Consider the following 23087-nt stretch of genomic DNA (forward strand, 5'->3'; position numbering starts at 1 on the left):
CCGAAGGCAGACGCTCAACCGCTGTGCCACCCAGGCGCCCCTAAAAGATATTTTTTGAGACTGGATCATTACATTTTTTAATTGGCCCACAGAGGAGGGATTGGAAATTTCTCTCCTACGGGGATGCTCCACGGATGGAATGAGATACTGTTCAGAAAGTACTTAGCATACAGCTCTGATTCATAAAGCTTTACTTGGTAAATTCAAATAAGTCTAATTCAAAATGACAAAATAAAAACTGTACCCACAGAGCCCTTCAAATCTCACATGACCCTGGCTTTCCAACACAATTCTTTTAGTAGTGGTTCATTATTTAGTTTCAATTTTTAAAAGTGTTCACATCTTTCCCTTATTACTTTTATAATCACGCATGTTATACGAAATTTAGAAAAATAAAAAGAAAATAACATCAGCTGTCTTATCCCAAGCCAGAGATAATCACTATTAGGGCTTTTGTTAATTTGTTTATANTTATAATCACGCATGTTATACGAAATTTAGAAAAATAAAAAGAAAATAACATCAGCTGTCTTATCCCAAGCCACAGATAATCACTATTAGGGCTTTTGTTAATTTGTTTATATTCTGTCTTAACTGAAAAAGCAAAAAAGACAAACACGGGTGAGGATAAAGGGGAAGTAGGAATATTTAAAATCTATGTCATAATGTCCTANTCCCACAACGCCGGGATCACGCCCTGAGCCGAAGGCAGACGCTTAACCGCGGTGCCACCCAGGCGCCCCTGTTTATATTCTGTCTTAACTGAAAAAGCAAAAATGACAAACACGGGTGAGGATAAAGGGGAAGTAGGAACATTTAAAATCTATGCCATAATGTCCTGTATACCTGCTTTTTGGGCCCCAAATTTGGCCCTGACCTTTAGGACAGTCAACACAAGATGGAAAAATGTTCATTTCACACTTCACACTATCAGTGAGATTAAAAGCATAGGAATGGCTCAGAAGGGAGACAAGTATTCTTGGAATTAAAATTTAACAGGACATTTTTCTACACGTTCCTCATAAAGAATACTGACCATGTATAATGAACATGTATCGGTCCTTACCCCAGACCTGAGTTTCATAGAATCATCCTGTCTTACAAACCTAGAAATGGATTAATGGCATTACCACAAAGTAATTCTGCATTTCACTAATGCAATGCCTTTTGACACACAACTTTTGAAAATAACCTGATTTAGGAATGTACTTTAAAAGATCTAGACTAGATGGAGGGATGGATCCTTCAAGCAATTTCTGTTGACAGCCATCTCTCACATAAGATACTACTCAGTAGCAAGTACAGTAAAATGCCTGGAATATAGTCTTTCTTTGTTGCCAGTTGAACAGAGAACCATATGTCCTACCTGACAATAAAATAAAACGTAAAGACCCCTTCAAAGCCAAGCATGTACAAATGCAAGGCATCCAACCTCAGAGAGAATACTACCAGACCAACAGATTTTCTCCAAAACTCATTCTGGAGAGTCTCCAGGAATTGGATTAAAATAACTTAATATTTAGGGGCGCCTGGGTGGCTCAGTCGTTGGGCGTCTGCCTTTGGCTCAGGACGTGATCCTGGCATTATGGGATCGAGCCCCGCATCAGGCTCCTCTGCTAGGAGCCTGCTTCTTCCTCTCCCACTCCCCCTGCTTGTGCTCCCTCTCTCGCTGGCTGTCTCTATCTCTGTCAAATAAATAAATAAAATCTTTTTTAAAAATTTAAAAAATTTAAAAAAATAATAAAATAATATTTAGCTTTAAAACAATACAGGGAGAAGAGGCTAAAGGGGTAACAACNCTCTCCCACTCCCCCTGCTTGTGCTCCCTCTCTCGCTGGCTGTCTCTATCTCTGTCAAATAAATAAATAAAATCTTTTTAAAAAATTTAAAAAAATAATAAAATAATATTTAGCTTTAAAACAATCCAGGGAGAAGAGGCTAAAGGGGTAACAACTGGGAAACAAAAAAATTAATTATTAATGAAAAAGGATTGCCATCTTTTGATAATTACTGAGTGATGGGTATAAAGAGTTCATAATTAAAAAGTGAAAATGAAAATCTAATAAAGTATCGAGGGAAGTCTAACATTGTACAGCACTAGTCTTAATGTACACTTTAAGATAAACTATTTATGAGGATACCAAGAAACTTAAAATATACATATATATCTCACATACAATTATATGTTTTTACAAATACATGTTTTATATATTTTTTCTTATAAATACAATTATATACACACATATATAATATGAGTGCTTCTTTTAAACCAATTATANTAAACTATTTATGAGGATACCAAGAAACTTAAAATATACATATATATCTCACATACAATTATATGTTTTTACAAATACATGTTTTATATATTTTTTCTTATAAATACAATTATATACACACATATATAATATGAATGCTTCTTTTAAACCAATTATAAGCTTGGAAACATTGACCAACATAATAAAAATTTTATAGGTACCTGTCTTTATGGCAATAATTAATTAACATGGGGCGCCTGGGTGGCACAGTNTTTTCTTATAAATACAATTATATACACACATATATAATATGAATGCTTCTTTTAAACCAATTATAAGCTTGGAAACATTGACCAACATAATAAAAATTTTATAGGTACCTGTCTTTATGGCAATAATTAATTAACAGGGTCAGTCTCCAGTNCACTCCCCCTGCTTGTGTTCCCTATCTCGCTGGCTGTCTCTGTCGAATAAATAAAATAAAATCTTTAAAAAATAATAATAATAATTAATTAACAGGGTCAGTCTCCAGGCTAGGCTCCTTGTAATTCCAAATAATAAAATGTATCAATTTTAAAAAGAATAGTTTCTTTGTGTTCTCTAAAACAGGCATCTAGCTCATTCAAAAGAATTATCAAATGATTAAGAAACAAGCTAAAGGGAAAGTGGCTAATTTTTTTCAGATTTGTTAATCCATCCAGAAATATTTAAGACATTCTATACATATAGTCTGGTAGTTAAGTACATAAACTTCGGAGCTTAGATGCCTAAATTTAAATCCCAACTCTGTCACTGCCTACGTAATCCTGGACATTCTGTGCCCCAATTTCCTATCCTGTAAAATGAGGGTAAAAGTAGTTACCTACCTCTTGGGTAAATGCGTTAGTCTAGGTAGGCCCTTTAAAAGACTGGTATAGTAATGGCTGGTAAATGTTAGCTACATTAAAGATAATCACCATCATAATAATGACTGCTATTAATATTTTAACTAGCCTATCAGAAGTTGATTCCTACTGATGTTTATGCCAGTGGTCCCTTACAGGGCAGGTTCTGATAGAGCTTAAATGATCAGGGCTATATGCTGGATTCAAGTAGATTAGCTCACAATTGGGTCTTGTTCACAGATTCAAAGGCCAAAGTAAAATTAATAAAACCTGAAGGCAATTTGGTATTATTCCTGATTTAAAGAGGTGGCACTAAAGAGTATCTAAATCCTGACTATGCCTAGTATAAAATCATTGGCCTAAAATACCCACACTTAGATTTTTAGTTGGAAATCAGTTTGGACAAAAGGTCAATCAATCAATAATATGTGGAGAACAAACATATGGTCGCTTTTTTGGAAGGCAGTTTAATCGCACTTTGGGTCTGCCAGATGAGTGATGTCATTTCCAAAGCTGATTTTCAGGTGGACAACAACGACTGTGTGAGATGGACCCCCAAGAGACCACAGAGCACACGTTCACGGGAGTCAGAGAACAACTCTTGGTGGGGAAAGGCAGAAGGGTCACACTACACCAGCAAGAGTTGTAATTTGGCCCAATTCCTAAAATTTGACAAAGTTTCCCTCTAGGGACTCCAGTCTTCCCTGTCCTTGTACCCCAAGGAATTTGGGGGGGCTATCGTCAATAATCGAAAAATAAACAGGAGGGATGGGGGGTTTTTTTGGTTTTTGTTTTGTTTCGTTTCATATAATCAAGAGGCCTACTCTTAAAATGCCTGGATAAAAAGTACACTTGATGACTTTAAACAGCTATTTGCCAGTGGAGAAAACACACTGCACTGTACAAATGCAAGCTGAGATAACTCCTGTTCTCATCAGCTGCTTAGTTCTTTGTAAACTCTTAACAGGAAAGGTGGGGACCATCCTTGGAATAAGTAGCCTAGAAAGCAGAACAGTTTAAAATGTAAAAAAAAAAAAAGCGGCTACAAAATTACTACTGTTCCACCTCCTATGAATGAATGAATGACATGGCGGTATCACCTCCCCTGGTTTAGCACCAAGGTCTAGAGGAAGCCCTCCCCAGGAGAGACTTAGAGGTTATACATAACTCCTGGCTTACAGCATGCAATTGCCTGAAATACAGTGGTTATGTACTTGGGAGTGACAGATTCTTCACCCAAGGACTGGATGTTATGTTAAAAAACAGTAGGGTTTCAGAAAATCAAATATGATATCCACACAGCGGGGTTTATGACTCTGGAAAATACCAACTCATGAGGATCTATCAGACATTTAAGAATGTCCTAAGAGGTTTAAAACTGTATGAGAAAGTAAATTATGAAGGGAAAAAAAAAACCAAAACAGCAGGGCAGAAAATTTAAAACATATGAGGTGTAAATCTGGGTTGTCAAGAGCTAGAATTACCAAGAGGAAAAAATTAAAAGAATTAAGAAAAGACTTTAAAAAAAAATCCCAGAAAATAAGATAAGAAACACAAACAAACATACACATATAGAAGGATATAAACATAATTTAACACCTGTCATCTAGTATACAATAAAGAAGTATTGAAAGTATGAATAAAATGATTTTTAAAAAGCACAATTTTAAATCATTTAAAAAACTGAAACATGATTTAAGAAATATAAAACACAGTAATTGAAAAATAAAAAGTAAAAAATTAAAGTAACTAAGGTTAAGAATTGGCAGGAAACAAAGAAAAGGTAAATGTTTTTAAATTGTAATCCTACTGACTCACACGAAAGCAGCCAAACTAGAGACTATTAATTATGAAAAAGTTCCTACTGGGGGCCACTCTACTGAACGTTCCCTGTCAGCCCATCAGAATTTATCAAATTCACTTCACAAGCCTGTGGGAAGCAAAACAACAGCAAAGGGACTTCCAGGTAACACTGGTTGAGTTTGTCATTTCCTGATGTTCCCCCCAAAGACACCGTTCTTCTCCACCACCACCTCTCCTAACACTATATTTCATATGTGAGGCTTTTTATTATTTCCATAATTATGTTCTTAAAATCTACAGGTAAAGTAGGCTGAGGTCTGACAAGTAAAACACTGAAGTGTCTTTCATAATATTTCAACTAAGTATCCACGAACAGCCACAAAAGACTCCTGTTCCAAAGACTCAATTCAATTCAACAAATATTTATTCAGGCTCTATCATAAAATGTTTTCAGGAAGGAAGGCTTTCAGTGGCTTTAAATCCTTGGCCCAGTTAGATGAGAAGAATACCAACTCCTCTGAAGAGACTCAAATCCCCGGGCTTTGTGTTTGTGTGTTGCCTCAAACATTCTCCCCTAAATACCTCTTTTGTCCCAAAACACTTCTAATTCACTTTTTAAAAACACTGATTTGAATAATAATTATGGATCAAAGGTAGAAACAGCACTTCCTAGAAAGCAAATAGCCCAGATATAACAACAACAACAACAAAAAACTTAATCTGCATAGAGACTGACCACACAGCTCGGCTTCTGGGAACTGAACAGTAAACAATGGGACAAATCATTCTTTCCCATCATTCAGTGCCATGCACTGTTCTAAATACCTGGGATATAAGAGTGGGGGGGGGGTTAGGAAAAAACAGTCAAAGATTATGGCCCAAAGGGTGTTTACGCTCTTAGGTGATTTACTCAAATTTATTGGCTTTACCTAATAAAGATGTTCTGAAATTTTGTGTGTAAATCAAATTCTTCTCAATCAAAACATATTTTAAATGAACAAAGACAGCTCTACAGTATTTAATAAGCAATGAAAAGGCTTCTTTTACAAAAGAAAGGGCTATGGGTAAAAAAAAGACATATCAAAGAGGACATCCACAGTTACATATTGAAAAAAATTCATTTTTTATATTTCAGGTTTCAAAGAACACTATCAAGAACTGAATAAGAACAAAGTAGAGTGAAATTTTACTTTTAAGAAAGTATTCTACGAAATTTTCTTGAATATTTATAGGAACGTCTATTTCCCAAACTGCTTTTTAAAAGATGAAAATGAATTTGGTTATACAGAGAAACTATCAGGCCAGTGCTTACAGAAAACAAAAAGCAGGAAAATGGGAATTAATTTTTTTAAAATTTCATTATTTGTTCATTGTGAATTTGCTAGATATATTTCATACTCAGTCATCCCAATAATGGATTTAAGTGTTGGTTATTAAATATAACAGTTTATTCTGCACCTTGTCGCTTGCTTCATCTCATTTTTCTCTTTAAATACAGAGGAAAAAAAAAACCCAAAAACCTGTGCATTTGCTTTTCCAACTCAAAAAAGCAAGGAGTCACTATAAAAACTATAATCTAAATATTAATCTTAATCAAAATGATTAAAATATTAATGATATCAAATATTATCAAAATATTAAAATATCAAAATATTTAAAAAACAATATTAATCTTAGGAACATTAACAGACAAGTTCACAAAAATATTACATATGTAAGTGGAAAATATTTGCCAAAGTACATGCATAAAGATGTTTAAAACAAAAACACAAAAACTGACTCTTAAATATCCAGGACTAAGGGAACAAGTGAAACATATTGTGATAAATCCATATACCAGTTCTATTCAAATATTAAAAAGTAGTGTCCTGAGGCACCTGGTGGCTCAGTGTTAGGCATCTGACTCCTGATCTCAGCTCAGGTCATGATCTCAGGGTTGGGCTCCACACTCATCAGGGAGTCTGCTTGGGATTCTCTCTCTCCCTATCCCTCTGCCCCCGCCCCCGCCGCAGCACACACTCTCTAAATAAATAAACAAATAAATAAAATCTTAAAAAAAAAAAAAAAAAAAAGTGGTGTCCTAAGCATTCTTTCTGATTTTACAGAGGAAGATATTAAATTAAAAGAACAATCTTAGGAGTTGTGACTAGAAGATGGTCAGGAAAAACCCTGAGAGTCTGCCAACAGTTAATTACACATATTTAATATCTGTAAGAATTATGTAGCCTTATGAGAAAGAAGAATATAAAAATGCAGTGGTCCATTAGGTTCAAAGTTCTTTAGTGTAGATACAAAGGGGATTCACCTATCTTAGGTGCTAAAGAAATTCAAAATCCAATCAAATGATCATTCTGGGTAGGAATGTGAGACTTTTTAGCACACAGAAGTAATATATTGAATATATTATAAATATAATTGAGTCAAGGGATATAAGATACATGATTACCCTCCCTCCCTTTCTTGAAGTTATAGAATCACTGACAGAAATAGAGTTCTGTAGAACTGATCTACATTGCCCACAAAAATCCAATCTCTGTCCCAGCAAAAAGCATTGGGGTTTATGCAACCTTAATAAAGCCAGGGAGATAATGGCAAAATTTATATAAGAAGGGAACTCCGCAAATTGTGTGGGATCAAATAATTATTTCACAAGTGAAAAACATCTTTTAAACATGGGAGTATCTGAAATTAAATATAGAAAAGTTTGAGAATCAAAACTATAATAACAATATTTTTGTGCATATTATATACATATAATTAAGCAATTAATTTTGGCTTATATGTATAACATTGGAACTTTTAGGAACTTAAACGTTATCATATTTGCATATTTATGAGTTTCATTTACTCGATGTATAAGAATTAAAGACATATAAAGCTTTACCAAGCAGCTGACTGCAATATTTAAAGAAAATCAAATATATTAAATTTACCAATTCAATTGAAAATGTTCAAAAGTATCTAAATAATTGGGTTTGTAAAGGATACTAAGAATTCTTCAAAGATTCTTAAGTGTAACTGTTAAAATCTGCTAGACTTTAAAAAAAAGTGTATGCTGCACTAGAAAAATAAAGAAGAATATCTTAACCTATAACTTTAACAACTTGAACATTAAATTCTAAAGTCAAAATAAATATCTGAAAAGCCTTTCTTTCATATAAAAATTACCCGAAAAGGCAATGAACATTTTATATTTAAAAACTGACATATAAAGATATAGTATCATAATGCCAAGATATGGAAACAACCTAAGTGTCCATGGATGGATGAATGGATAAAGATGTGGAATGTATACAAAATGGACTATTACTCAGCCAAAAAAGAAGGAAATCTTGCCATTTGCAACAACACGCATGGACCTTGAGGGTATTTAGCTAAGCGAAATAAGTCAGAAAGACCAATACCATATGATTTCACTTACATGTGGCATCCAAACAACCAACCAACCAAACAAAACTTATCAATACAGAGAACAGATGTGGGAGATTATCACAGGAGAAGGGATTGGAGGGTGAATAAAATGGGTAAAAAGGGTCAATTGTACGGTGACAAGTGGTACCTAGACTTACTGTGGTGATCACTTTGTAATGAATGATAATATCTAATTATTATGTTGTACACCTGAAACTAATATAATGTTACATACTAATTTTACCTCAAAAATTAATTAACTAAAAGAAAAATAAAACCATGTGGTTGTGATAGTTACAATACATATGGAGTAAAAAGTGTGAGTTTGGCCACTTTCTCTTTTCTCCTATCTCTACAAAGATTGATTAGGGAGAGACATCCAAGAAAATGAAATAACAATCTCAAAGAGATACCTGCACTCCCAAGTTCTTTGCAGCATTATTCATAATAGCCAAGACATGGAAACAACCTAAGTGTCCATCAGTGGAAAAATGAATAAAGAAAATGGGATAGATACACATGCATATATGCACATACACACAGAGGAATATTTTTCAGCCATAAAAAAGAAGGAAATCCTACCACTTGCAACAACACGGACGGTTCTTGAGAGCATTACGCTACGTGAAATAAGTCAGAGGAAGACAAGTACTGTACGATTTCACTCATAGGTGGAATCCAAAAAAGCTGAACTTAATAGAAACAGAGAATAGAGTGGTAGTTGCCAAGAGCTGTGGGGTAGTTTGAAATGGAGAGATGTTGGTCAAAAGGCACAAACTTCCAGTTAGAAGATGAATAAGCTCTGGGAATGCAATGTAAAACATGGTAATTAGAGTTAACAATCATGTACTATATCCTTGAAAGTTGCTACAAAAAATCTTAAATGTTCTCATTATTTAAAAAAAATTGCAATTATGTGAGGTGATGGATATGTTAAGTAATCTTATTGTGGTAATCATTTTGCAATATATACAAGAATCAAATTATCATATTGTATACCTCAAACTTACACAATGTTATGTGTTAATTATATTTCAATGAAGTTGGGGGAAAAATAAACTAGAAAAAAACATAGTAATAAAAGAAAAGAGTAAAAAAAAACCACATAGAAGTGATGATGAGTATATTCACTTGCAGAAAAAAAAATCTGATATTTACTAAAATATTTTTAACCTGGGTAGTATGATCCATTTGGGGGCTTATGTGAATTTCTCACGTTTTCTCCAATGAATGTGGCATACTAAATTTCCAGCTACTGCTATAACAAACGACCACAAACCTAGCAGCTTTTAAAAGCATAAATTTACTCTCTTCCAGTTCTGGAGATCAGAAGTCCAAAATTAGTTTCTCTGGGCTAAAGTCAAGGCACGGTTCCTTCTGAGGTTCTGGAGGAAGATCACTTTTCTTGCCTTTTTGAGCTCTGAGCTCTCAGCTTTGACTGTATTACTTCCCTCCTGATCCCTTCCTTGCATCACTCCAACCTTCTGTTTCTGTTGTCACATCTCCTATCACTACTATCCTCTAACTCCCCCCTGCTTCCCTCATATTTGGACCCCAGCATTCCTTGGCTCTTGTCCATTTCCTCCATCTTCAAAGTCAGCAACAGGGGATAGAGTCCTTCTCATGGTTAGAATCCCTCCTGCTTCTCAGTCTCATCTGTCTGACCTAACCTGGAAGATTCACCACTTTTAAGGCCCTCATGTGATGGGGTTGGGCTCACCCAGGTAATCCAGGATAATTTCCCTGTCTCAAAATCCTTAACTTAATCACATCTGCAAAGTCCCTTTTGCCTTAACATTCACAAATTCTAGGGATTAGAATGTGGACATCTTTGAGGGTCATTATTCAGTCTATCACACATGGTAATTTTGTAATTTTCAAAATAAAAGAAAAATAATTAAGTAATTGAAGTATAAAAGTTATAATTTTTCATGTGGGGAAATCTAAACAGAAAAGATTATACAAAATCAAGTTCCTTTTCAAGTGGCTTTAGACCCACTGACTTGCATTATTCTTCAGGAGTCAGAACCTGCAACATTATAATTTCTGGACCTATAATTCTTAACATTACTTCAACAACATATTTATCAACAGAAACCAAGTGAAGAGTGATAGGTATAACATGTATTTGCTTCATTCAGTCTATGCCTCTGAACATCTCAAGAAAATATGAGTTACAGCCTACACGTTGTTATTGTGGGACACTACAATTTCCAAAATTTTACCTGCTTTATTTGCCTGTTTTCTAAATAGAAAACAAGTTTTGTAAGGAATCAAGAGCATTTGTGTGAAATTTCTCTCTCTCTCTCTCTTTTTTTTTTTTTTTCCTTTTTGGCTAACCATGTTATTTTCTCCAGCACACAGAATATAATAAAGGACAACTTGAAACTAGTGATAATGTTATCCTTCTGCATGTAAGTCAGTGCATTTTGCCTTTGTGATCATTGCCATGGGCTGAAGCTTCAAGGCAGGCCTTTCCTGTTTACCTATTTGAAATAATAAAGGTAGTATGAACTACCAAAATAAGTAAAATTATTTGCTGTTTGACACAATAAACATGTACAAACCTATCAAAGTATCTTGATTTACACTGGCTGGAGAAAGTGAACTTAAAACTACTTTCGATACCTTCAAAGTGAGATCTAATTAACTAGTTAATGAAACCAATTCTAAATGTTCCTTGTCTGTTCATCTTTAAGTTATACAAAAACTTTTGATCACAGGGGATGATATTCTAACCAAAGTAAGGTTTATGTTTGTTTTTGTTTTTAGCATAAGACTCCATTTAGAAAAGTTACTCAAAGTGACATGGTCAATTTATATAAATAATCTGATGACCCTTTCCATGAAATAAATTCTAGGTGTAAGTTTTGCTTTTATCCTTAAATATACAAGGATTTTTGGCCAAAAGACAATAAAATGTCTTCCCTAAGGAAGATTTTTCTTTCTGCTTCTGCTTGTTGTTTATTTTTAACTTGAAACTCTGTAGTTTTTATTGTTGAACAAACACTCAAAAGGCATTCTAGGACAACAGACATAAACTGAGGGTTCTGGACAAGTGGGTATACAGTCCTTCTATTTAACATAGTGTATTAGCTCAGATGCACTCTACCAGTCCACTCCCAAAGAACTGAATAAAAAAGCAAAGATCATGCAAGATCTCGTCTTTTATTCTTTGAAGATCTATTCAAGCTATTGGCTTTACTTAATTATTCTAAGGATCTACATCCCAGGGTGACAACAGCTCATTCCATATCAATAGATGAAATTAACATCTGTCACAGGGAAGGGCATAGAGCCTTCCTGTCCAGGAGCTACTCTAAAGCTAATCAATTATTTCTCCACACTAGTCATTTAGTAGAGAAGAGCCAGGCATGAGTGACCCATCCAACTATTTCTCAAACAACAACTGATGCCCTGTGTCCTACTAGTTAAAGATGAATTGTCTCAAGATAAGGCTTACAAGGCACAGTATTTGACTAACAGGTATCTAGCAAATGCAGACTTCTAGTGTGGCTGGAGAGGTCTGCTGCCTTTCTGTCAGCCGAGAGACTACCAGGAAGTCATATCAAAAGAGAATTCTCTATGTAACTCATGAATTGTATTAAAGCTGCAAAAGATATGAATTTATCAAAAAGAGGCAACATTTCAGGCACTCTTCTCATCTATTAGGAACAAATAACTACTATATGCTTCCCAGTAGTCACGCAGGGCAGGAACCCTTAGGATTTAATTGAATTGCTGATATACTTCAGATTATATCGCGTCTATCTATATATAAAGCTACATTTTTGTAAAGCCTAAAGAAAGTACAATTAGTCTGCAAGGGAAGTACTGGCCTTAGCTCTGTACACAAGCAGTGCAAAGGAATACAAGGCAAGTCACAATTTGGAATATCCAGAAGTACTTAAGTAGAAAGAAGACCTCCATATGGCCTGTGATTAATCATGCACAAGTGGGAGTAAGTTTACCTTAGGGCGTGTTCATTCATAACCGACCAAAATAAGCAAACAAAGACATAAAATTTATGAAAAGAGAAAATATATCTGCAAAGCATGATCCTTAGCATATGGGCAATCCAAATACCTCTCAAATGATAAGCAACCACTGAAAGGCACTTTTCTTAAGGACCTAAAGTTATTTTCTCAGAATCTCCTGAGAATCAATGAACTATTCAAGAAGAAATGATTAACTGATTTACACTGGTAGCTAAGATTCTTTATATCCACTAGTCTTGAGCCACACTGATCAATACTTGGTCTTACCATAATCCTTTCTTCCAAGACACCTCTGTGTCCGTATCTCCCTGGAAAGAAGTGTTGTGAACCAAGGGAGGCCAATTTAATCACACAAGTTAATTAACTTCTTAGGAAAAACAACAGTGTGTCTGGAACTCTAAAGAGGGGTAAGGAAGGCTATCCCCACATCTTCTTATTGGAGTATAATAAAAGCAAATTCCAAACCAAATTCTGCTATCCACTTAAAAAAAAAAAAAAAAGGCATATTAACTCAAGGGTGAGGTATGGCTCTAAAATACTTGGGCAATCAGCTATCAGTAATGGCCCTAACAGTCCCAGTGAGAGTCCATCTTCAATGTTCGTTACATTAATTATCAGTACTTGAGTGGGGGGGTATCTTGCCACCGATAAGAGAAGCACTGTCGTGGTGGCCACCAGAGTGACTATACATTTAGCTGACTACATAAAGTGGGATGTGAATTCCAGATGAGGGAAGCCTTCTAGACTAAAGAATCATTTAAACACACACATAAATAATATACTGTCAAAGCTGAAGTGCCTTTAATTTCAGCCAACACAATAGGAAATCTAATATTTCCCCCTCTCCCATACTCTGATAATTCCAAACTCTCTGTTCAGATCTATGGCCAGCCCAGCCCCCTCTGTTCTTAGGAATAGCTATAGTGAAGTGAATCAGATACTGGGGGGTTTGCTTTCTACTTAGTAGCTATGTGATTTGGGATAAACAATTTAACCTCCCTCAGTTTCCTTATCCTTAAAAGTGGAGAGAAAAAGTCTATCACAAAGGGCTACCGTGAAAATCAGAGATGACAAATGAAAAGAAGCCAAGATAAGGCAGGCACACAGAGTACACGCCAGGAAGGTTTTGTTCCTGGAGGTGTCCCTCTCCCGGCCATTGTCACCGTGAGGCCTAGAACCTTACAGAGCATGACCCAATGCTCCTGGGACAAGCTCTTCCTAAAACTCTCCCATCAAGTCATCCTCGAGTTGCTCCTTGAACCTCTCATCTGTGACACTGTGAAAACTTCCAAGGAGAACTACTCAGCTTGTAAAAACCACCTCCAAACCTCTTCCCAGGGCTATCCATGAGTTATGTGGTGGGGCCACTCCCGCTAACTCAAGCCACAGGAGGCCAGAGCTTCACTGTCACTGTTCTCTTCCGCCCTCTGGTGCCACTAGTCCCATAATCCCAGAAGCCTCACCTACCTGCTCAGGTCTATTCATCACCACTGATCCAAAGCCAATACCAAAACTTAACTGCCACCCCTCCAACCCCACCATTTCCCCGACTCTTTCCAGCTTTTCACAAGAGCAAAACCTACAACTGTTGGCCCTAGGCCATTGCTTTTGGCCAAGGGGCCTTGAGCCCTACTGTTCCTGTTCTGAGGGTCTAACTGGACTAACCAATTCCTAAATAATTACAACTTTGCAAGTCACCTATGCTCTTAGTTGCAGCTTTCCATACACAGGATGCACATCAAACCTTTCAAAGACACTGAGTGCAAAGACTATACAGATGGTTCCTCATGGCCAGGAGACTTGACTTTTCTGTAAAATGAGAAATATTCTCCTGTCCCACCCTAATAATCTATTTTCTTTGATAAAGAAATCACCCTTAAGTGTCTTCCAATTCTTCCTATTCTCTATACCAGATGCCCTGGAGCCCTTATGTATGTCCCTCCCTGAAGGTTGGCCACGATATCCCAGCACTAGGAGAAGGACGGAGCCAGTGTGAGGTATTACAAGAACTCCTGGTCCCACCTAAGACGCCCTGCCAGACCATGACCTACCACCATTTCTCAAAACCTAAGGAGTTAAAAAAAATGGGGGAAAAGAATGTTCATGTTTAATTGATAAAAAGGTTGAGATACAGTGCCATTAATAAATATTTGCCCTGGCCTAATTCAATCAATTAAGTTCTCTGGAACTTAATTCAAGCACCTGAACTAGAATTGAATCCCTGGTGTCTCTACTCTGGCCATAGTTATTCCTTCAAAAGCTAGTGATGGTTCCATAATTATCCACTAGTTATTATAACATTGGTATGACTTATTTAGACAACCTAGGAAAAGGTTTGATTTTTTGGTATTTTCAACACTGACAGTTTACAAATCTTTATTAACACTTTATTGGTTTAATCTTTACTAATGATTCATGGCAAATATTTTGCTTCTTAAGAAAATCTGAAATTTACATCAACATAAATCAAGCTGAATAAATTTCCAGCAAAAAATGTTTAAAGTCCACTTTATTTTTTTTTTAAAGATTTTATTCATTTATTCGACAGAGATAGAGACAGCCAGCGAGAGAGGGAACACAATCAGGGGGAGTGGGAGAGGAAGAAGCAGGCTCATAGTGGAGGAGCCTGATGTGGGGCTCGATCCCACAACGCCAGGATCAAGCCCTGAGCCAAAGGCAGACGGTCAACCGCTGTGCCACCCAAGCGCCCCTAAAGTCCACTTTAAACATTTATGAAAAATAGACAAAAAGCAAACTGGTTTAATGGTATATGGATTTCACATTTGAATAAATTGTTGTCTTATTTGATGTGCAAATATGTTTTTGTCTATGACATATCTTATCAAATCAGGTTTTGATTATATTCAGATTCTTTTTTATCTCATTGTTTATGAAAAAGGAAAGAGACTCAGATCTTTATTTCACATATTTAACACTCTTTTAATTGGATCATAAGTGTATTATTTTTGTAATAAAATTTCTATACTCAAGCGAAAGCTTCAACTGCTCAAAGGATTGGCATTTCTCCAACAATCTGAACAAACAAAAGGTACATACAATTTTTTTTACCAAAATAAGTTAGAAAAGTTTCCTGCTAATAAAAACTATGTCTCTTTTGTTAATATGACAAGGTACTATTCTACAGACCTCAGATTATCAATAATACCATTTATTAGGTGTATCATTATCTTTTGCTCAATATTTTCATTGTCACACTCATATTTTTCATTTATTTGATGATACATATGTGAAAAAGTGTCTGCTGACAATTAGGGGAGTAGAAATCAGAAATTTTTGAAATTATGCCTGAAAACAAGCAATAAATTCAACAAATTCCTCATCAATCAGTGACTTAGTCAGAAAAAAAGCCAATGAACCAGTGAAGGGTACATATTTTTCCCCCTTTTACTAAAATAAGTTGAACAAAATTCCTACATGATTGCATATTTAAAAATCTAATCTTCGTATTTGCCAACATTGCTAAGCTGCTGTATCAACTGTCTAGTTTTAGCCAAATAAAACCTTTTTGCAACTTTGGAAGAAACTTCTACACAGAAAACTATAAATTTTGACAGGCAAAATTGTGTCTTAATATGTGGTGTTTTTATACCAATTCTTACCTTTCTGACTATCTAAAATATGTGATATTCCATAATGGCTATAGTGGTCAGGTAATCAAAAGCTTCGTTTATTTATCTCTTTTCTGTGTGAGACTAGAAAGACAGAGTAAGAGACGGCAAAATGTGGGTTTCTTGGCTGCCAAGCAGCTTCAAGTGGTGCTGTCATTACTGGTTTTTAGTGGTACAAAAATACTTGGTTGACAGTATCAAAGAAATTCCTGGAGGAAACTTCACATATTCTTGTTAATGGAAAAAAATTTTGAATACATGTGAGCAAAATAACCGTTTTCTCCATATCTAATTTCTATCAATACAGAAAAATTGATGCACTTTTTTCTTGTTCTTTTGTGTTCTAACATATTCCAACATTAAGAAAAGCTTTAAGAAACTGAAATCTCTTTTTCAAAGCCTCTCTAGAATGATGCTGAGGAAATTAAAAGTCAATCACAACCTTTAAAAACATCCCCTCCCCCCTTTTTTAACCTCTATTGCCACATTTGGGCTTAGATCTTTCAGATGAATCAAGGTGACTCTAGAAGGTCAAAGGTCAAAAATATTAGTTATGTCCAACTCAGAAAAGCGAAGCAAACAAATAAAAAAATAAAACAACTCTCATGTTATGATCAACTCCTATGAACTGCATTTTATCTACCTCTAATCTAATCTGGGTCCAGTCCTGCTATCTTGAGCATACTCATTTCTTGGTAGAGCTTGAGGGCTTATTCGGTGATTCCAGTCTAAATCACATACACACGTTTCATGTAATTATCTCTTCTACTCTAAAAGATGGATACTTGCTGATTGTGGTTGTTTAAAGGTTTTTTAATGGGGCATGGACTTCAATAAGAGGTAAGTGGTAATTAATGAAAAGATGTGAAAAAGACTTGTGATAGGCTCAACGAAACTGATAACTCAGTTGTTTCCCAGTAAAATGGCCTCTCATCCCAATATCACACTTTGGCGTGTGTGCAAACAACTATGTTATATGAGCTATTCATCAGATGTAACAACTTAGCAAACAACCCCTAGATGCTAGTATAACAGCAAAATATGATCTCTCAAAGTCATTTCCAAATGCGTTCCTCCTCGTATCAAGGGTGGATTTGCAAAGGAACTTTTGATTTCGGTCTTCAGGACCAGATTTGAGAATCATTATGTTGCCAAATATTGTACCCTTACCTATTTTAGTTTCCTTTTTTATCAAATGAAGTATCACTGAAATTCTACTTGCAACTGAAAAAGAATTAAATCAACTTCTTGTCAAAAATAATAAAAAGCAATAAAGATGTGCTGTACTTTTATCAGCATGTGTGTTTTGCATTTAGCAATAATCAAATTACTCCTTGAGGAATTCTGAGAAGTTGAAATTTGAGAAGCAGTTTCAAATAACTACTCCTAAGATTTGCCCTATTATAGGGAGCAGAGAAAACATGTTATCTAGGCCTTACAGTCATACTGCTTTTTAATACTACAATTTTATTCATATGTTGATATAAGAATAAAATAATAAAGTACACATTTCTTTTGCTAACAAGACAGTATGTTAGTTTGTAAAGCCTTGGACTATCAATAATCCTATTTATTATACACCTATTTGCCAGGCACTATATTTAATCCTTTATATATATTATCTTTAATGTTCAAAGTAATCTTAGATAAGTCACAACCATACATTCATAGGCTTACAAATGTGTTTGTACTGTCCAGTAAGGTCATTAAATTCACTCATGCATAAACTGGTAAAGACCTATATATAATCACCTCACATACAAAAAAAAGAGTAATAATAAATGCTAAATAAAGTTTTAAATAGCCCTTAAGAGCTGTGATAGGAGTCTGCTGATATGAAGCAACACAGTTATCAAGTATGGGGCAAATTTACAAACTTTACTAATAATTTTCCAGCCCCACACCTACCGTCCAACCCCCACTCCCACATACACGCACATTATAGATTTCACAGAAAATCCTTTCAAATTCTCAATCCTGGATCTAAAGGCCCAAATTAATTTATATATTTGTCAAAACAGCCAATCATCCAATTCTTAGAATATTCCCTAGAATATTTTCTAGAATATAAAATAGAATATAAAATAAATATAAAATAGAGGGATATAAAATAAAATAGAGAATTCTCCTTGTGGGGTGCCTGGCTGGCTCAGTCAGAAAAACATATGACTCTTGATCTCAGGGTTGTGAGTTTGAACCCCCCATTGGGCATAGAGAGTACTTAAATACATTTTTTAAAAAAAAAGAAATAAAAAAGGAATGTTCTTCTTGTGAAAACTGTTAAATAGCATACACCCATAAGAAAAGGTTTTCTGGGGTGCCTGGGTGGCTCAGTCATTAAGCGTCTGCCTTTGGCTCAGGTCATGATCCCAGGGTCCCTGGGATTGAGCCCTGCATCTGGCTCCCTGCTCAGCAGGAAGCCTGCTTCTCCCTCTCCCACTACCCCTGCTTGTGTTCCCTCTCTTGCTGTCTCTCTGTGTGTCAAATAAATAAATAAAATCTTAAAAAAAAAAAAAAGAAAAGAAAGAAAGAAAAGGTTTTCAGCTCTGCACATTGATAGAAAATATAAAGCAAAGTTTCTCTTTGGATTATGAGCTATATAATGAGGCCCCATTGTTTGCAGGCTACAATACAACATATAAAACAATACTTAAGCATCTGGAGGCCATACATGATAAAGTAGGCTTTTAAAAATGTTTCAAACACACTTAATATACTTAGATAATAAAGTACTACATATATATGTAAATATTGCATATATATAGTACATGAGCATTACATATATATCAAAATATATTCCTATTATACTACTAAGCTTGAAATTATAATTTTAAAGATACAGTATTGAATTACATTAAGAATCACTTAATGAAATGACAACTTCTATACTTCATCATTAAATCAGAAATCAACTGACATACAATAATGACAAATAAAAAATCTGAATAAAAAGTATACACTTAAAACCCAAACACCATCATTAGCTTAAAAGGATTTTGTTGTTCCTCATATGTTGGGCTGATCAAGTAGTTAATTACTTCCACCTTAATCTGCAGAAGTAGAGTAGCTAAAATTACAATAAAGGCAAAAATGACACAACTGTTAAGAGAACAATTTACAATTAAGAAAATGAAACAATTACAAACACAGCAAAGCTTCTCTCAAACCAAGGAACTAACCTTTATTATTCCTTTAGTGAGCTGTCTTCTATAAAATCTCACTCTTTAGTTTCTCTGATCAGATACCTGACTGTGTAAACCCAAACTATACGCCAAGAGTCTTACGGATGTTATTACTTCATTTTAGTAAATTCAAAAGGGAAATATGAGTCATCTTTCTAATATGATAACAACCAAAATGAATGGACAGATAGTCATATTAATTGCATCTCACATCCCTAAATTAATACTGCTTGTTTAAAAAAAAGTGTGTGTGTGTGTGTGTGTGTGCGCGCGCCCGCACTTGTAGATAGACAGATGGATGATGTACCAGGAAACCAAACTAATTCTTCCTTTGGAATACTGTTCCTTGCCTCAAAACAATTCCTTCTTAGTCTATATATTCAAGGTTCCTTTGATAGTAAAAAGTAACAGTGTTTCAGAGGGAAATCAGTTACTGTTATTTTTTTACCTTCCAGAAAACAATAATCATGTACACTAACAGAATACATGTTTTTATATGTAACCAGTCTTCAAGGTTACATGCTTGCAAAGTAAAGAAATAAACATAAGTAAAACCTTACATTAATACTTCCAAAAAAGAAGGAATAACATCTTGCATATTTAAACATGCTTACATATAGAAGAGCCAGACTAGATTTTTGACCTAAACTAAAAGATAAAAAAATAATTCTTTAGCTATTTAATTCAGTACATACTTGGGGTACATTTATCTTAAACTGCTGAATTACCATTAAAATTTTTCAAGTACAGTCAAATGTCTGCCACTTTCCAAACCTATGTAATCAAAGAAAAACTATACACTAAATTCTAAATAGCAACAGTAATGACTTGAAGATGAGTTTCTGAGACAGGATCTCTCTTATTCCGCCCTATACACCTCAGTTGTACACCCCACAAAAAATGCCCCATGAATGTTGCTGAAATAAATTGAATTGTCAGTTAACACTTCCAAAGATGTAAGCTAATCTGATCTCTTTTAGTATGAGTACTTGGGGAACTCTCAAATCCTATGAAACCCCTTTTCAAAAAGTTAATGAAACAATTAACGTAGAAGGCTCAGAAAATCAGGAGAACCTTCTGCTATAAGCTCAACATTACTCCATGTCTATATTACAAATTGTAAATGATTTCAAACTCTCAGTTCTCACCTAAAACATTCATTTCCCTCCCTCCCTCTGTCTCTTTCCCTCCTGCCATCCTTCATCATGGTTGATCTCTTCAGCCAGTACTTAAGACAACCTGAAATAAGGGACAAAGGATCTCCTCCCATTTCCTTAATTCAGCACTGACCCTGTCTGCCACTTCCATTGTCACAAAGCAGAGAGATCCCTGCTATCCTGTGATGGGTATTCAGCCCTCTTAAACTTGTTTCTGCCTCGGGTGCTAATGTATCTCAAGACAGATGACAGAGGACAGATAGATGGGAATTTTTCTGTCCAGACCCACCATCCAGTAAATATTTATTTACAATATTTTGTATATAAGTAACCCTCAAATACACATCTCTAAATCGAACTCTTTGCCATAACCTTTAAAAAAAAAAAAAAGTACAAGGGAGTTCTTTACTTTGGCTATCCCAAGCCATTAAACTTCTCAAACTCTTCTTTCAGAAAGAGAACTACAAGAGTAAATACCAAAGAGGTTTGCCTTATAAATGAGCCACCAAAGATGATGTTTTTCCCTTTCCCGTACCTTTCCAGGTCTTTCCCCAGAGTGTTGGCTCAGGTCGCAAGTAGCTCATGACTGAACTCCAGTTTTCTTTCTACCATAACATTTTTGGCATTCTCAAACATCTTCCACACAGCAAATCCATCTTTCAGATGTCCTTGGTTTGGTATCTCTATGCGGAAGATTACTGAGGCTTCTAATAATTTGAGCTCATTTTAATTTCAAGGCCTTTTCACAGTTGTACTTTCTCTAAATACCCTAGTCACCACCCTCAGGCCCGCTGCAATCCATAGGCGCTTGAGGCTTCTCTTCCTACTCAAATCGTTCCCTCCATCCCTCTTGGTAGCTATTGAGACAACTGGAATCCACTCTCCATTCAAAATCCCAATCCCCAAACCTCTTGAACCATTAATGTTTCTCTCCATCCTAAACTCCATCAAGAGGTGTGTGTTTGTGTGTGTGTGTGTGTTAAAGCTGATCAAAAACAGCCTAACATATTAATCTGATTCAATCTGAATATTCCCTGTGACTCTATCACTTGTTTTAAATTTAGGTAAATTAAAATTCTATACAATCGCATTAGCTTTTTGAGAAATTTCATTATACACTGCTTTTATGCTCATCTCATGTTTATGTTTATATGTTAAGAGCTTATGTTTAATGCTCTTAAATCAACTGGTTTGCACCCTAATGGAGATGTTGTAGACTACAACTTCCACTAAGGGAAGGCTTTCAGTGCCTGAAAGAGTGCTCCTTTTCACATGCAACAAATATCCCATAATGTTGAGGAGGCACACAACAGGACTTGTACTAGAATTAGACAGAATTTGTCATTTACATGGAAGTTGAAAAAGATTGAGTCATATGCAATATAAAACGTCACTACATTCAATAACCAAAAATTCTTGACACTCATTGTTGCCTTAGTCTAGCCTCCAGAACTTTCACGAACTTTCTAGATTACTGATTTTTCCCTGGGGCTTTTTCTAACATCCCTGTGCTTGATGCCACAATTAACAACACTCGAATTTAGCAAACTCTGTTCCAAACACTTCAAAGAAAACATTCATGATTATTCAAGTGACCTTTATAAGGCAAGTACTAGCCAGTCCTCCAGGGTTGAAATTCAGCACCTTTAGAGACTTCTGTCCCCACCCCCTAAACCCTGCCTGTTTATACTGAGAAGACTGGCGCCATGGCCCCCTTTCCTTCACACTCTTATCACCGCTTGCCATGCAACATCACTCCGGATGGCTTCAGAAACAACCTGAAATTCAGAATTGCACTAGAAACAGTGGTGGGCAGGCTGCGTCTCCTCCCTGGGTGGCGTGGCCCAGGATAAGGGCCCTTTTTCCAACCTGCCTTTTGTGACTGCTGTCCACAGTCCCACAGCCTCAAACTTAAGGGGACAGCCAGCCTTGGGATGCTCCTGGGAGTGCCCCCACCTTTTATATGTCGGTGCCTCCGCTTCAATGCCCCACTATCAGTACCTCAGGGCTGAAAATTTTGCTTTCACGTTCACACAAAGGTAGGACTAAAAAACTACCAGGAGGTGAGTGGTTGTGATCTGGTCAGTTGTTTTCACAGCTGGCTGAGTCAATCATCCCCTCTTAAAAGCTTATTTGACAGGTGAGAAATTCCTCATCTCTAGATCATTCCAGCAACTCCTCAGCATCAGTCTGAACTGGGAGAGGGGCCTGAAGAGGAAGGGAGTGGTGCTGAAATCGTGTTGAGCGTGTCCCGGGAGGGGAGGCGGGGGGAACTCTGGTACGGGAAGGAGGAATCTGGCGCCAGGAACGTGCCGGTCCAGGGTCCAGAGGGAAGAGAGGGGGGAGCCGGGAAGTCTTAAGAGCAGGGAGAGGCGCTAAGAGAAATGGGACAAGTAACATACCTGCAAATGTCCCGAGAGGAATGGAAATGGGTGAGGAGGATGCGGACTGCAGAGAAATGGGGAATGCAAGAGACGGGGCAAGGGGAGAGCCGGACAACATGGAATGCAGTGCCTCAGATACCGGCGTCCAACCCTGGCCAGTGCCAGACCCTTCCAGAGCGCCGGCGAGGCTGGCTCCCCGCCGAGCCCCCGAAGCCGGAAAGTTGGCGCGGCGAGGGGCGACCGGACGGGCAGCGCCCCCTGTACGGCGCCTTACCTTCTGGTCGACGATGGAGCAAGCCATCTCGCGGACGTGCGCCAGACTGTAGTCCCCGGACGAGTCCTGCAGCAGTAGCACCGGCTCACGGCTCAGGCCGATCTGCA

The 23087-nt window shown here is 36.4% G+C and overlaps 1 protein-coding gene across 6 annotated transcripts in view; it reads right to left on the bottom strand.

Moving 5' to 3' along the window:
• Window positions 1-23081, bottom strand: part of PRKD1 (protein kinase D1) — a 310715-nt gene extending 287634 nt beyond the window's left edge. For all 6 annotated transcript variants that reach the window (XM_034648656.1, XM_034648654.1, XM_034648653.1 and 3 more), the window contains exon 1: window positions 22981-23081. In XM_034648656.1, coding sequence (XP_034504547.1) covers window positions 22981-23007 — 27 coding nt within the window. In that variant the 5' untranslated portion in view covers window positions 23008-23081. The remainder of the gene's footprint in view (window positions 1-22980) is intronic.
• Between the last annotated feature and the right edge of the window lie 6 nt (window positions 23082-23087).

Source organism: Ailuropoda melanoleuca, chromosome 20, assembly GCF_002007445.2.
Source record: "Ailuropoda melanoleuca isolate Jingjing chromosome 20, ASM200744v2, whole genome shotgun sequence".
Taxonomy (NCBI): domain Eukaryota; kingdom Metazoa; phylum Chordata; class Mammalia; order Carnivora; family Ursidae; genus Ailuropoda; species Ailuropoda melanoleuca.